This window comes from Chrysemys picta, chromosome 7 (assembly GCF_011386835.1).
Source record: "Chrysemys picta bellii isolate R12L10 chromosome 7, ASM1138683v2, whole genome shotgun sequence".
Taxonomy (NCBI): domain Eukaryota; kingdom Metazoa; phylum Chordata; order Testudines; family Emydidae; genus Chrysemys; species Chrysemys picta.
In genome coordinates this window covers 125,630,583-125,646,171 of record NC_088797.1, presented here as the reverse complement: position 1 = coordinate 125,646,171, position 15,589 = coordinate 125,630,583, and the positions used below count along the sequence as shown (strand labels likewise).

Genomic DNA, 15,589 nt, shown 5'->3' with positions numbered 1-15,589 from the left:
ACTCCTTGTTGGTTTTGTGGATACAGACTAACACGGCTCCCCCTGATACTTGACTCAATGTAATGAAATCACTAAAAATGATGTGTCATGAGTAAGGCTGTGAGTTTGTCACAGAGGTCCCGGATTCCGTGACTTTCCGTGACCTCCGAGGCTTCAGCAGCAGCCACAACCTCCCCTCCCCCTCCCAGCAGCAGGAGTTTGGGTGGAGGGCTCACGGCTGGGGCGCGGGAGGGGGTGAGGGCTCTGGGTGGCGCCTACCTCCGGGGGGGGGGGGGGCGGGGTCTCCCCGGAAGTGGCAACATCGCTCAGCTCCTAGGGGGAGGCGCGGCCGGGGTCTCTGCGCACTGCCTGCGCCTGCAGGCATTGCCCCTTCAGCTCCCATTGGCCACAGTTCCTGGCCAACAAGAGCTGCGGAGCTGGCGCTCGAGGAGGAGGCAGCACACAGAGCTGTGCACTCACGCCTCTGCCTAGGAGCTGAGGGATGTTGTCACTTCCGGGGAGGGAGCCTGCCAGCACCGCCAACACCCCCCCCCCCACCCAGCACCAGTGGGGGGGGGGGGGGGGTCCACAGGCCACCGCCTCCCTGCCACTGTGGCACCCCCCAGGTCACCCTCCTCCCCAAGATTTAATCAGGGGTATATTGTACAAGTCATGGACAATTCACGGCCCGTGAATTTTTGTTTACTGCCTGTGACCTGTCCATGACTTACTAAAAATACACATGACTAAAAAATAGCCTTAGGCATGAGCGTTGTAATGATGCTCACTCTACAATACGCTATGCATCCAAAGAAGTGAGGTTTTTACTCACGAAAGCTTATGCCCAAATAAATCTGTTAGTCTTTAAGGTGCCACCAGACTCCCTGTTGTTTTTGTAGATACAGACTAACACGGCTACCCCCTGATACTCTACAATATGGTAACACCGTGTTACTGTATAAACAGCTCTCTAAACAAAAACACTGTTGTAATAATTGTTTTGTTTCCAATATTTATATGGCAAGGATTTGTAAACCTATTAATACTTCCTAAAAAAATAAATAGGGAAAAAACTGACATTACTACTTTCAGAGAGCATTCAGACATCAGAGTGATTGAAAAATTGATGTCAGAAAGAATCTCAAGTAGTTAAGCCCTTGCAATAGAGCTAAAGTGTGTTTCAAGCCCAAGTACTTAAGCCTATGTACTAAAACTAAGCTTGTGGTCTAAGAGTTAATCACAAATTACATATATAATTATTGAATCATAGAAATGTAGGGCTGGAAGGGACCTCGAGAAGTCATCAAGTCTAGCCCCCATGTGCTGAACCAGGACCAAGTAAACCTAGACCATCCTTGAGACCGGAGTTTGTCCAACCTGTTTTTAAAAACCTGGGAAGCTTATTCCAGAGCTTAACTTCATTTATAGTTAGCTCGTTTTTCCTAACATCTAACCTAAATCTCCCTTGCTGCAGATTAAGCCCATTACGCTTCTTGTTCTACCTCCAGTGGACACAGAGCAATTAATCAGTCTTCAACATATTTGAAGATTTATTAGGTGCCCCCTCAGTCTTCTTTTCTCAAGATAAAAAAGCTGGGCATGTTTTCTAAATCTTTCCTCATTTTTGTTGCTCTCCTCTGGACTCTCTAATTTGTCCACATCTTTCCTAAAGCTGGACACAGTACTCCAGCTGGGGCCTCACCAGTGCCAAGTACTGTGGGACCCAATTACCTCCCAGGTCTTACACACAAGAATCCTGTTAATACACCCCAGAATATTAGCCCTTTTTGGGACTGCATCACATTGTTAACTCATTCAATTTGTGATCCATTATAACCCCCAAATCCTTTTCAGCAGCATCACCTAGCCAGTTATTCCCCATTTTGCAGTTGTGCATTTGATTTTTCTTTCCTTAATGAAGTACTTTGCACTTGTCTTTAGTGAATTCTATCTTGTTGATTTCAGACCAATTCTCCAATTTGTCAAGATCATTTTGAATTCTAATCCTGCCCTCCAAAGTGCTTGCAATGCCTCTCAGCTGGGCATCATTTGCCAATTTTATACATACACCCTCCATTCCATCATACACGTCATTAATGAAAATAGAGTGTGTGTGTGTGTATACACGTGTACGTGTATGTGTACGTACACACACACACACACGACCCAGAATTGATGCCTGCCGGCCCCCCTATGAAACATCCTCACCGTTTGACAGAGAGCCACTGGTAGTTACTGTGAGTATGGTCTTTCAACCAGTTGTGCACCCACCTTACAGGAATTTCATCTAAACCACACTTCCCTAGTTTGCTTATGAAAAAAAGTCATGTGGTACTGTGTCAAAAGTTGGAGTGCTTCCCCCACATCCACTAGGCCAATAACCCTGTCAAATAAGGAAATCAGGTTGGTTTGGCAGGATTTGTTCTTGACAAATCCAGGCTGGCTATTCCTTATAATCCTATTATCTTCTAGGTGCTTACAAACTGTTTAATAAATTTAATTTTGATTATTTAATAATTTGTTCCTGAATCTTTCCAGGTATCGAAATTGGGAAATTCTAGACCTGTCAGCCTAAGGTCCTCTTTGTTCCACATGTTTGCCCTTCTCCAATCTTTTGCCTCAACCGTCCTTCATGAATTCTCAAAGATCATTGCTAACCGTTCAGAGATTGCTTCAGCTAGTTCCTTAAGTAACTGAGGATGAATTTGATCAGGCCCTGTTGACCTGAAGATATCAAACTTCCCCAAATATTCTTTAACTTGTTATTTTCCCTATTTCGGTTTGTTTTCCTTCCCCCTTGTTCTTGATATTATGTGGAGTACCTTTTTAGTGAAGACTGAAGCAAAACTACCTCAGTCTTCTGGATGTCATCAGTTATCTTTTCCTGCCCACTAAGCAAAGGACCTACACTTTTCCTTTGTCTTTCTCTTGTTCTTAATGTAATTAAAGAATCTCTTTGTATTGCCTTTTATGTCCCTTACTAGAAGGGACGCATTTTGTGCCTTAGCCTTTTTGATTTAGTACCTACATGATTATGCTATTCTTTTATACTTCTCTTAGCAATTTCTTCCAATGTCTCCACTCTTTGTAGGATTCTTTCCTTAAACCTGTGTGTATTTCAAGATATGTCTAATGTGCTTAACACAATTTTGATATTACATAAACTGTTAACTTATCATCAAATAAATGCAACACTTATTACCTTCCACGCTTTACCCAGCTAGGGACCAGTTGAACTAACCAAAGGAGATCATGGTGATGACTGGAAAGTTCACTTATTGTCAGACAGAGCTGAGGCATCTTAAAAAGGAAAGGAAAGATTTACTAAGAATGGATTATATTACAATGGTCAGCTGTCACATGTATGAAAAGTTGTCAGAAAATCCACATATCTACAGTCAGAAGATTATTCCCTCCCTGGAGCTGTGCAGAAAGAAGGGAGAGTATGTCAATGCTATTTTCTGCATTGCATTTGTAGCTAGTCAGCCATGGATATTCCAGGTTTATTAATTTACAGCAGGACAGTCGAGGTTGTATGCCAAAAATCTCGCTTGCCAGCTACATTTAGGATAATGCTTTGCTTCATTCTTTCAAGCAGACATTCTAAATTTACAAGAATTCTGTTGAGTCAGATTCTTGTACATGTCAATATACTACTCACTGACAAAGACAGACAAGCACAATGGCAAAGAAATATTTACACTTCTCCCGCTCCCCCACATACTCAGTCACTGCCCCCTGGAATCATGGAGAGATCCAAAACTCATCTTGCTTATACTGAATTTTCCAACAGCAATTTTGTTATTTACGTTAAGAAATTTTTTGCTAAGTCAAACACACAAATCAGGATGACCATGTGAATGTACTTAAATATGGGCCAAGGTTTAAACAAGAGAGGATTTCCTTGGACTCAAGCTGTAACTCTGTATACCTAGCACTATACAATTAGTTATGAAGTTACCTTGGCATCCCAGTCTCGGATATTTTTCAGTAGTTTTAACAGCAGGCACTGAAAATCTATCAATGGAACTTGCTTCAATAGTTTTTCCAGGCTAATTTTAAATAGCAGTAACAGCAGCAGCAATATTTCTTGGTCCGCATAACCATCCGGATACATAGTTGTACAAAAACCAAGAAACTTTTGGGGGAAAAAACCAAACATTAAATTATGAGATTTTAGTTAAATGACTACAGTAGAACCCCATTTATCCGACCCCCTCCTTAACCGGCTCTCTGCATTTACGGAACAACCAGGACTCCACAGCAGGTGATCTCGCCTGTGGCCACTAGATGGCGATACAGCATTGCATTTTCCCATTCTTTATCGGATCTAGCAAGGGGTCCCAATGAGACCAGATAAACAGGACTCTGCTGTATTTTAAAATATATTGTAGGAGCTTAAATTTGTCAGCAGGCATATTAAATGTGTATTAACTGACGGATTTCCTTTGCAACATCTATCATACAAGGGGACTGAAAGGGAGAATTCTTTCATTTACAGTCGCACATTTTTCTTAAGCTGTTCACTCCCTCCTTTCTGTCATTCAGACAGGGTGTCTTTTCAGCTGATTCCAATACAATATTCCCTTGAGAGGCTGGGAAAAGGTGCTGTAGCAGTGGTGGTGACCCCCCATGGAACACTCATCCTGTTTATATATGGTGGTGAGTTGCTGACAACCGTCCCAGCTAAACAATTCTTGAGAGCACCTAGTCAAAATTATAGACTTTTCAGGTACTACTGTATGGGTTAATCTCACTTTACTTTCTTCTGAAAATATATGTATTCCTTAACCGACATCCTGAGACACACACATTATTCTGGATTTCTCAGGAATGTTGCTCTAAATATTTCCTATAAACAGTAATGTTATCAATAAAGTTGTCGCTTTCCCTACACAAAATGATATGTTACGACAATTAAAGTATTTCCACAAGATATTTTTGAAGCCAGTTAAAAATTTTGTATTTAAATTTTTACTCAGAAGAGCTCTCCAGGATAGTATTCCCTTCACAGGACATACCCAGTACTACACTCAGACATAGATCTCCCTTAAAAAAACAGCACTGGGAAATCTCACCTTGACCACATTCATTAGGTTGGTTTCTGGCAGACAAGAAAAAGCAGGACCTGCAGAGGTGTCTCCACTTGTTTGTTTTCCCACTGTTATTTGCATTTCAGATCTAACAGAAAAAAGAAAGAGATATTCCAAAACCATTTTGATTCAATTTAAGAAAACTTTGCATCGTTTCTTAGAAAGCGTCATAGGGAACAAGGTCTGGGTCTCTCTAAACAGGGGTTCTCAACCCTTTTCTTTTGGAGGCCCCCCCAACATGCTATAAAAACTCCACGGCCCACCTGTGCCCCAATAACTGGTTTTCTGCAAATAAAAGCCAGGGCTGGAGTTACGGGGTAGCAAGCAGGACAATTGCCTGGGGCCCCACGCCACAGGGGCCCTCACGAAGCTACATTGCTCAGGCTTCAGCTTCAGCACCAGGCGGCAGGGCTCAGGGCCCCAGGCTTCAGCCCCATGCAGTGGGGCTTCGGTTTTCTGCCCTGGGCTCCAGCGAGTCTAATGCTGGCCCTGCTTGGAGGTCCCCCTGAAACCTGCTCGAGGCCCCCTAGGGGACCCCAGGTCCCTGGTTGAGAACCACTGTTCTAAAGCACTCTTAATGGTTTGACCCAATTTCCTAGGTTGTGCTTTTTGCAAAACTCAAGTTAAAGCAGGAAGAGCCAAGGACCGATAAACCCTCTGGTTCGTTGAACATTTAATTGGCAGAAATTGTTATAGTGGTATGTGTTCTATGTACTATATGGTTAACAGGCTGTTGTACACTGTTAAGAGTGGGCATGACAGAAGAAAACCAAGGAAGCAGCTTCTAGTCTACATTCCAGCACGAGAGAGGATATTTATTGTTTAGAACAGAGAAAGCAAGAGCAAAATACTTACAAAATATCATCTTCACTAAAGGTGGGCTGTAGATGCTGCAGAGGAAATAAAGATCTAAAAGGCACTCCCATATTGATAAATACAGCCGATATATCAGACAGTGAGGGAATCCACACTTTAGACTGTGCATCGCTGATGGAAGCTACAAGTACAAAACAAGAAATTAATGTTTAAAAAGTTAATTTTAGTTTGTTGCTTTTAAAGAATCTGAATACGTGTAATGGCCCTATGCGATGCCAGTGCTAAGCGCTACTAACATGAGGATCTTCTGTACATCGAAGTGGAGGCCTGTTATCCTCAAAGCCACCAGGATAATTCTGTAGCACCAAGGTGTGGAGCTTGACACTGAAAGGTGGTATTGGTTGTCCAGTTGAGAGCAGTTTATGATTTAGGTGAGTTTTTGAAGTTGCTGCCCAATCCAGGGCATGATATGTGGAGTGAGAGTTACTTTCAGAGGATCACATAAACTGCCAGTGGGCCTACTATAACAACACTGGAAGGGTTATGCCTGGCTCTAAGAACGGACACAATTTCTAAACCAGAAAGCATTGTACAGGTAATAACTGCCATCAAGCATGAGTAAGTTAACAAAGAGATGATGCTCAAAGCCTAGGGGATATTGGTTTACCATCTGACACACACACAATAATTGTAGAAGATGCTCTAGAGTCTAGGGGTAGCTAAGTTAAGAAGGGACGATAGAAACTGGATGCAAAATTTTTCAGAAAACAAAAAGAATCAGGATTATAGCTCTGAATTGGGTTAAGTTTTTGTAAACTGGGAGTTGATGCTACTGCGAGGAATACTGAAAACAGTGGGAACTGAGTGCCCCAGGCAGGATCAAACCCTACTCCTATTGAACAACATTTGAGACAAAGATACACACAGTGATGTACAAGACAAGGAGGACATGTTCCCTGTCCCGGAAGCTTACAATCTAAACAGACAACAGAAATCAAGTACAAAATAAATAGGATGGTTAAGAGAAACTCTAAACCCATACCAGCTTTGTAAAAGTTTATATGAAATGGGTGAGTGACTGCATTTTTAATTAAAAGAATTAGCTGGTAGGCTTCAATTAGTAGTGAGTTTTGAGGGATTTGAATGAACAAAAAAAGCTGGAGAATATATGGAGTGGTCAGACAGAAGTCCTTGAGACTGCAAATGAGAGAGGGGAGGATAAGCAGGAAATGAGAGCAGAGGCAGATGCTCGAAGGCAATTTCCATATATGGGGCCCTCTGTTACCACTTCTGCTATTAATCCTGAAGGAAAACCATGCAGCGTTTTCTGTTTAGGGTCCTGGTTATAACCGTTTGAAAACAACACTTCCTTCTAGTTTTTAGTCTAGGGACTGTTTGCCTATACCTCACAAAATAAATGCAGAGGAAAAGGTAAAGACTTCTGATCTATTTGATATACTGGACAGATGTCCTAGTTTTAATGCTATTTGGGCAAGGATGGAAGGTAATTGACCAGAGTAATCTTTGTATTGGTGTATTGCCTCTGCGGCTGTACACTGAGATCGTGACCAGCTATATGGCTTGCACACAATCACTGAAAGACTAGGGGCTATGAAACGTGCGCCATATCACCCAGTGAAGGGACCTAAACTCACAATGCGGATCTACAGTGGCAATGTAATCAGAGAACCAGAGAATTCTCTGTTTTTCCTCTTTCTAGATTTGGGCCTAATGACCATTATCCACAGTCAATCACAACTGTCTCTTGTTTAAAGACTCACCATTTTTAATTGTTATTTCCATCAGAGTATCCAAAATCTGCATTGAAACATAGTAGTCTGAATGAACTGACATCATCTGTTGAAAGAAGCATTACAAACTAAGTTACATATTAGTTACACTGAGGTTTTATTAATAAAATAATCTGAATCCTTGTTAAGAGAACAAACAGGTAACAGAAAATAAATAAATGCCAAAGCCTCCTAAGCAAGGAACAGTGTGAGGCATGATACCACAAGGTATTCAGGCTATTTGCGTCATTCAGAGTTCTTATCTTGTGAATGTTTAATAAAAAGTTACATTCTTGCAAAGGATAAGGTCAGAATCCTACATCCCAATGTCTCAACAGTCCATGAGAAGATTCATTCTAGTAGCGGCAACCTCAATGTGAGATATGTCACATGAGGATTTTCCTTCTGGAACGGACTTCTCCCCCAGCCAAGCCACCTGGACAGAGTCTCTCTTCTAACCAGTAGTGAAGGCAGTTGTGACTTGACTTCAACTCTTGGCCAGATAAGCATCCATAAGACCGTACTGAAACACTGAATTCTCAGTAGATAAACTCTTAAGACCTTATTCAAATGTATTAACTATATACATGACCCTTGAAGAGGCGATTGTAGAGGAAGAACTTATTTTGAGTCAGGCAGATTGGGGGAAAAGAAAGGAAATGCAGTAGTAAGATCTGCTCTCTGAATCTTGACCTCTTCTCTCAGAAACATTTGAGATGTAGCAAACAGTAAAGAAAAATTGGTAAGGTGGGAGAGCAGCATTTCCTAAAACCAGAAGTACTGTAATAATCCATTTGGGGACCATCTTCCTGAATATTGTTGCTGAGAACTGGGGAGTAAGTTTTTATTTTTTATTTTTTAAAAGGTATAAAGACAACCCTGAAGAAGATTTCCTAAATGGTGGTTCACATCTTTTCCTAAGGCCACTGTGGAATGTGGTAAGTGGGCTCCTGCCTTCTGGAATCTTGAACTTTGCCTTCATCTACCTGTTCATTCTCTTGAGGTCTAAGACAGCTCAAACTCTTCATAATCTGTTCTTTACTGTGGAGAATATACACTACAGCCTTGAGCATCTTTTATCACGAAAGACAGGCTTTAAGGCCCTTAACTATAGAAGTGAAAGGTCTCCTTCAGTCGGTTTAACATTTCTCTGGGTCTAAAGAGGGAATGAAGGGCGTGGAGGAGCTCCAGAGAACATCTATGCTGTACAGACTCCTGTACCCACATGTCTGAAGTCAACAGTAGCCACATGCTAGACGAGATATTCCACCCTTAGGCCTCTTTCAGGACAGAACCACCCCTGTGTTGAGGGTCTCTACAGAAGCCTGCTGGTAATGGTGGAAAGGTCACAAGGGAATGGAAACCCTGATTTGCTGTCCAGAGTCAGAACCCCTTCCCCAGCATAAGGTTCTATGGACTGGGAGCAGGTGTGGCAGAGCTCCCCAACCCTTCTACGACTCCTGACAGAAGGAGCACCTACTGGTCTTTCACTTGCTCTGTTTGGCCTGCTCTGCCTTGATTGGGGAGGGAAGAGGAGAAAAAAGAATTTTGGCAGGTGGTCCGACTAGACAGACTGGGTACAAGAAATTTGATCTCCTAAAAGAGATAGCAGGTATGGGAAAACGGAAGAGAGCTTTCTGTTGCCCCTAAAATAAGATTTAAGACACTAGGATTCTAAAGAATAAGGCAGGATTGCCGAAGTCCTATTCTGTTTGTAATGCCAGGAAGATGAAAAGACAGAAGTGGCATGGCCAAGCCCCGGAACCCCACAATGTCTGAAATGTCTCTGGTGTTTGCAGGAAGAGAGATGCAGCTGAAATATTTCAGATTGGAGGACAGATCAGGATCCAGAAAGAGAGGGTGATTTAGGTTTAAAATTAGAAACTGATCTAGTAGATTCAGAATCTTGGGTATTCTAACTGTATGACATTCGCATCACATTTGGTCCCCAAATAAACTAATCATGAATATAATTATATAGGAGAAGTGGAAAATAGTAATGATTTTACCTGAAACAGCCACTTTAAAACTGGTATGGGGCACGGTGTACAACTGTAAGCACAACTGAGGAAACCCTGAGTTGTTAAAGAAAGCTGCTGTGTTACTTCTGATCTGAGAAAATGATAAGAAAGAGAACAGGAATCAATTTGGTGATAAAATTGATATCTCCAAAACCATAAAACCAATATTTTTTTCCAAGATCTCACTTAACAAGAATTTGAGTTTATGAAACATCCATTACAGATATTCTTTTCACTACATTCCTGATGAATACAAGTTGTAGGCCATGTCTATGCTACAGAGTTAAGTCACCTTAAGTTTTGTCAACGATCATAAGTTGCTTTAATAACATTGGTGGAGCATGTCCATGCAACGTTACTTGTGTCAGCTGAGCATGTCCACAGTCAATGCATTGTGGATAGCTGTTCCACTGTGCAACTCACCACCCTTTGTCACCCTCTGCTGCTGGGAGCTCTGGAAATGGATTGTAGTGCATCATGGGGATGTGCTCGCCATCCTGTGATGCAATTCTCTCTGTCCCATCATTCCATGGATTTCCTACTTCGTTTCCCACGATTTTTCAATAGCCCTTGTAAACGGCGTGCCTACCACCTGTTCCTGACAGCATGGATCCTCAGCTGTTGACCATTGTGGTGATGAGCATTACGAACACAATGCAGTTGGTCCTGCAGTATTTCATGAGCTGCAGAACAGAGTGAATCGGTGATGCCCGCCCTGCAGTCTGCCATGGAAACAAATTATTCAAGATTGCTGCTGGCATTCACGGAACAGCTTGCCAGGGTGGACTGTCGGTACTGGGTTCAGGAAACAAGCACTGAGTAGTGGGATCGCCTCGTGATGCATGTATGGGATGACAAGCAGTGGCTGCAGAACTTTCAGATGCGTAAAGCCACCTTCTTGGAACCTTGGGCGGAGCTCGCCCCAGACTGACACAAGAATGAGAGCTGCCCTCACTGTGGAAAAAATGAGTGGCAACTGCTGTGTGGAAGCTGGCAACTCCAGACTGCAACCGGTCAGTCACACATCAGTTTGGAGTTGGAAAGTCCACCATAGGTGCTGCGGTGATGCAAGTGTGCAGGGCCATTAATTGCCTCCAGCTATGAAGGACTGTGACTATCGGTAATGTCCAGGAAATAATTGATGGCTTTGAGGCAATGAGATTCCCTAGCTGCAATGGGGCAATGGATGGAACGCATATCCCAATTTTGATCCCTGACCAGCTTGCAACAGAGTACATCAACCAAAAGGGCGACTTCTCCATGGTCTTGCAGGCACTGGTGCACCACACGGGCTGTTTCACGGACATCAATGTGGAGTGGTCAGAGAAGGTGCATGAGGCATGGATCTTTCGGAACACTGGACTGAACAGACAGCTGCATGCTGGGACTTTCTTTCCAGAAGATTCCAGTGAGGGATGTGCAAATGCCCATAGTGATCCTTGGAGACTCCGCATACCCCTTAGCTCCCATGGCTCATGAAGCCGTACACCAGGAACCTTGACAGCATGTCTTCCGTGCTGCACCAGAGCTACGGGTAGCCTCCCTTGCCTTCTGGTACGCCTGCTTCAGGCACTTTATTTTAGCATGACACTGCTGCATGTCCCTTTCGTGCCCCTTCTCCTGCATGTCATCAGCAATCAGCCCATAGGTACTGAAATTCCTACGGCTGGTGCGAAGCTGCGACCGCACAACCTCCTCTCCCCATATATTCAGCAGATTTAACAGCTCCTGCGTGCTCCACGCAGGAACGCATCTGCTGCATAAAGCCAGCATGGTCAGCTGGGATGATGCACACCAAGTAAATGGGGGATATCAAAAATTCCTGGGCCTTTAAACGGGGGAGGGGTGCATACCTGTGTACCTTCAAACTGGTGACCCGAGCAGTCATGAGGGGCATTGTGAAACACCTCCTGGAGGCAAATTAGGGAGACATAATCAAGTGACGCTACATCCCTCTAACTACATCGCAATAATATCGCTCCTCAAGGTGGTTTTATTATGTCAGCATAGCAGGGGAATTACATCAGCAGGAGAAACATTTCAGTGTGTATACTGCTACTGTTTTGCTGACTTTTGTTGACAAAACTGTGCAGTTTAGACAAAGCCTTATTCATAATAAAAAACTTTTCAAATGCAGTTGACAAATGTTAAAGCAATTAGTCTTCTCTCAATTGTCATAATATACATTGAAAATTTTAAGATTAACAAAGAATAATTTGCTTTCAAATATTCACTTGTCTTCATTAAAAGGCAAAATTGTTAAGATATGGCTGTTTTAAAGCACTACTTTTTAAACAGTGTACTAGCTCTATTAATAAAGAAACAAATTCTAAAACTAATTTGGATTCTATTTTTATAACCAAATATATGCACTGCTAATCTGGATCAAACCAGTGGCCTCTCTAGTCCAGTACCCTGCCTCTGAAAGTCAGTGCTACCAGTTCCTTTAGTGGAAAAACAGAAGAAATTTTATAGTGAACACTTGTGAAATAAGCCCATAGATGAAGTGTTTTCCTAATTAGATACTGGCTTATACCTTGAAGCATGTGTGTTTTTACCCCTTCTAAGCAACCATCTAATATAACCATGTATTTTTTATCATCAGTGTCTAATTTGCTGAATCATTGGCCTCAATTATAACAACTTGTGGTAAGAGTTTCACAGGTTAATTATGCATAGTAGTATTTCCTTTCATCAGTTTTATACTTGTGGAATTACAATCCTATTGAATCTTTTGTTCCTATATTATGAGAAAGAAGAAAAACTAGATGCTCTTATTTATCCTATGTCCAAATCATCATTTTGTATACCTCTGTCATTTTATATTTAAAAAAAAATTTAAAAAATTTAAAATATATGGAGATATCCCATCTCCTAGAACTGGAAGGGACCTTGAAAGGTCATCGAGTCCAGCCCCCTGCCTTCACTAGCAGGACCAAGTACTGATTTTGCCCCAGATCCCTAAATGGCCCCCTCAAGGATTGAACTCACAACCCTGGGTTTAGCAGACCAATGCTCAAACCACTGAGCTATCCCTCCCCCCAATATATATATATCTATATCTATATCTATATCTATATATCTATATATATATCTATCCATATCCCTTCTCTAAACTGAAAGGGCCAATCATCTCAGCCTCTATTCTGGAAATGGTTTCATAAAATTAAAAAAAAAAAAAAAAAAAAAACACACAGAAAAGATTGACAACTACTTGCATTCCAATATTTTCCTACAGTGGTTACAAGCCAAATACCACAGCATCATAAAACAAGAGATTCTGGAAATGAAACTAACTTTAAAAAAGAATAAAAAAAGACAGCAGCATAGTCTAATTTCCCGCCCAAGCTAAGAGAAATGCATAATGAAACGTTAGAATTTTAAAATTCTGAGTTTTGACCTTTATTGAACTATCAAAGGGGCATAGTGTCAGCTGTGGCTTTTGTGATGTGTACGAAACCATTTAAAGTATGAGGAAATTTTGCTCTTGTGGGTTACACAGGCATACAAAGGATCTTAGTTCTATGATTAAGCCTTGATAACAGGGATAGGGATGCCATAGATTGTAACTTTTTTAGGTCCCTATTAATTTTATCCTCTGAGGGTAGGTGAAGAGAAACCACTTCTGTTTATTTCCCCAAAAGGGAATGAAGAGAAGCTGCTGGAGCCTTGGTTTCCCTCCCCTTCCTCTGGAAGGCAGTATGGTCCAGTGGATAGGGAACTGGATTAGAAGTCAGAAGAATTGGGTTCTTTTTGCAGCTGATGTGTTATGTGACCTAAGACAGGCCACTTCACCTCTTTGTGCCTCTATTTCCCTTACAACATGGTTTGTTTTGTCTATCGAGATGTCAAGCTCTCCTTGGCATGGACTGTCCCCATTAGATCTTTGTGCAGTGCTTGACACAACTAGGTTTCAGATCCAGTTGGGGCCTCTAAACGCTAATGTAAAACAAATAAAGAATAAAGTGCCACCTCCCTGTAAGGGAAAGAGAATGAAAGAAGTTTGCCATGACTGACTTACCATTTCTTCCAAATTTTCTCATGACAAGACACACCCATAGGCTTAAATCAGTCCTAGGGTTTTTGTCAATGAGACTCAACTAGTTCTGATGGGCTGCGTGATTAGATACACGAAGGATTCTAGGTTTCATGTCATCCCAGAACATAATGATTAAGTTGTAAAAATTTTGTTTAAATCCTCCTTAGCATGGAAATCTTTCTACAAACGTGTGCAACAAGTACTACAGCTCAGAGTCCATTTTATGAGACCCTATCTTCTTGGTCTTCCCATACCCAAGCAGCTAACTTTCTTCATTCATTGTATTGTATTGTTCAGTTCTGCCTTGGCAAACTGTCAAGCTTGTGAAGGATTCCATGGGCCAAGGATTCCAAGAGCCAACAAAAACAGGGGGAAGCCCTCCATCTTGAATCCTTCATCCATGCTAATGAAAAATGGAGGTAGGTTGTTCAATGAGCCTTGAGGAGGTGTGACTGGGTTTATAAACCCCTCACTAGACAGGCGGGGTTAAGGAGCAACTCTGGGCTTAGGAGGCCCTGCACCTCTGCCTGTGCCCAGCATTCTTGGGTCGGAGATGGGATTGAAAAGGCAGCCAGACAGCATAGTTGGGGCTGGCAGGCCACGGAGAAGGATATACTCTAGGAGCTCTAGGGAAGGAGGTGACCCAATACCGCACCAAGTCAAGGAACAGAGTAGCCACGGCACCCTAGCACCCATAGACTCGGACTAGAGCAAGAAGTCAGAAGAATTGCCAGAAGGCAGCACTCCCCAGGGACAGCCAACGAGGATGCAGAGCGAGGTAGGAAGTGACCCAAGCTGGCTTGAGGTTGATGCAAGGCACTACCAGGTGAGTGAAGCCAAACCAACCGCCTGGGCCCTGGATCAGAACCCAGTGAAGTGGGGGGGCCTGGGGTTCCCTACCCCATTTGAGAACTGCATCAAGGTAGGGCTGCCACTCGGGAACTGTGCCCACGAGGTGGAGCTGCCACCTGGAGCCCTAACCACTAGGCAGGAGACCCAGGTTCCCACCTACAGGAGGAAACAGCAAAGCTTCCTTTCAAGCAGTGGTACAATTGTTTTGTAAAGCCCTCTGGGAAAACCTCAGTTCCAAATAAAGAGGTTAGCACTGTTTTCCAAGTTAAAGCAGAACTCACTTACATCCAAAGGTATTTTTTTTACTCTTCAGAAAGAGTTAGCCATTATGACAGCCTTCCAAATAAAGGGCAACAACATAGAAAAAAGATATCCTTACCTAAGAAGAAGTTTTTCTATAGGATTTTGAGGGATGAAACCAGAATTCCTCAAATCAAGGTTATGCTGATTGAAGATTTCCCCAGAATTTGATAAGTGAAATATTTCTTCTCCGGGATGATAATCAGGAATGGCATCAGATACTACCGAAAACCTCTTTATAAATGCCCTGTAATACACACAATTATTCTTGTGAACTTAGATAACTGGTACTTACTGTCTAAGAAAATTTAATCCTTGGCTGATGAACATTTCAGCCTTAAACTGAAAAGCCTCTTTAGCCTAGATTCAATACAGTTATTGCCAAGTAATTATGGAGGACCCTGAAGACAAAGAGGGAGCTTGCATTTTAAAAAACAAAGAGGTAACAGGGATAAGGTGACAGCAGCCACATAAATCAGGGGTTCTCAACCTTTTTCTTTCCGAGTCACCCCCAACATGCTATAAAAACTCCACGGCCCCCCTGTGCCACACAACAACTGGTTTTTTTGCATATAAAAAGCAGGGTCAGCGTCAGGGGATAGCAAGCAGGGCAACTGCCCAAGGCCCCACGCCACAGGGGGCCCCACAAAGCTAAGTTGCTGAGGCTTCGGCGTTAGCCCTGGATGTCAGGGCTCAGAG

General features: G+C 42.5%; 1 protein-coding gene across 2 annotated transcripts in view; it reads right to left on the bottom strand.

Moving 5' to 3' along the window:
* Positions 1 to 15,589, bottom strand: part of SLF2 (SMC5-SMC6 complex localization factor 2) — a 61,136-nt gene that overhangs the window by 14,495 nt on the left and 31,052 nt on the right. For both annotated transcript variants that reach the window (XM_042845193.2, XM_008179785.4), the window contains exons 8-14: positions 14,970 to 15,137; positions 9,688 to 9,790; positions 7,670 to 7,745; positions 5,928 to 6,069; positions 5,058 to 5,160; positions 3,941 to 4,117; positions 3,182 to 3,279 (exon numbers count right to left, since the gene is read on the bottom strand). In XM_042845193.2, the coding sequence (XP_042701127.2) occupies positions 3,182 to 3,279; positions 3,941 to 4,117; positions 5,058 to 5,160; positions 5,928 to 6,069; positions 7,670 to 7,745; positions 9,688 to 9,790; positions 14,970 to 15,137 (867 nt within the window). The remainder of the gene's footprint in view (positions 1 to 3,181; positions 3,280 to 3,940; positions 4,118 to 5,057; positions 5,161 to 5,927; positions 6,070 to 7,669; positions 7,746 to 9,687; positions 9,791 to 14,969; positions 15,138 to 15,589) is intronic.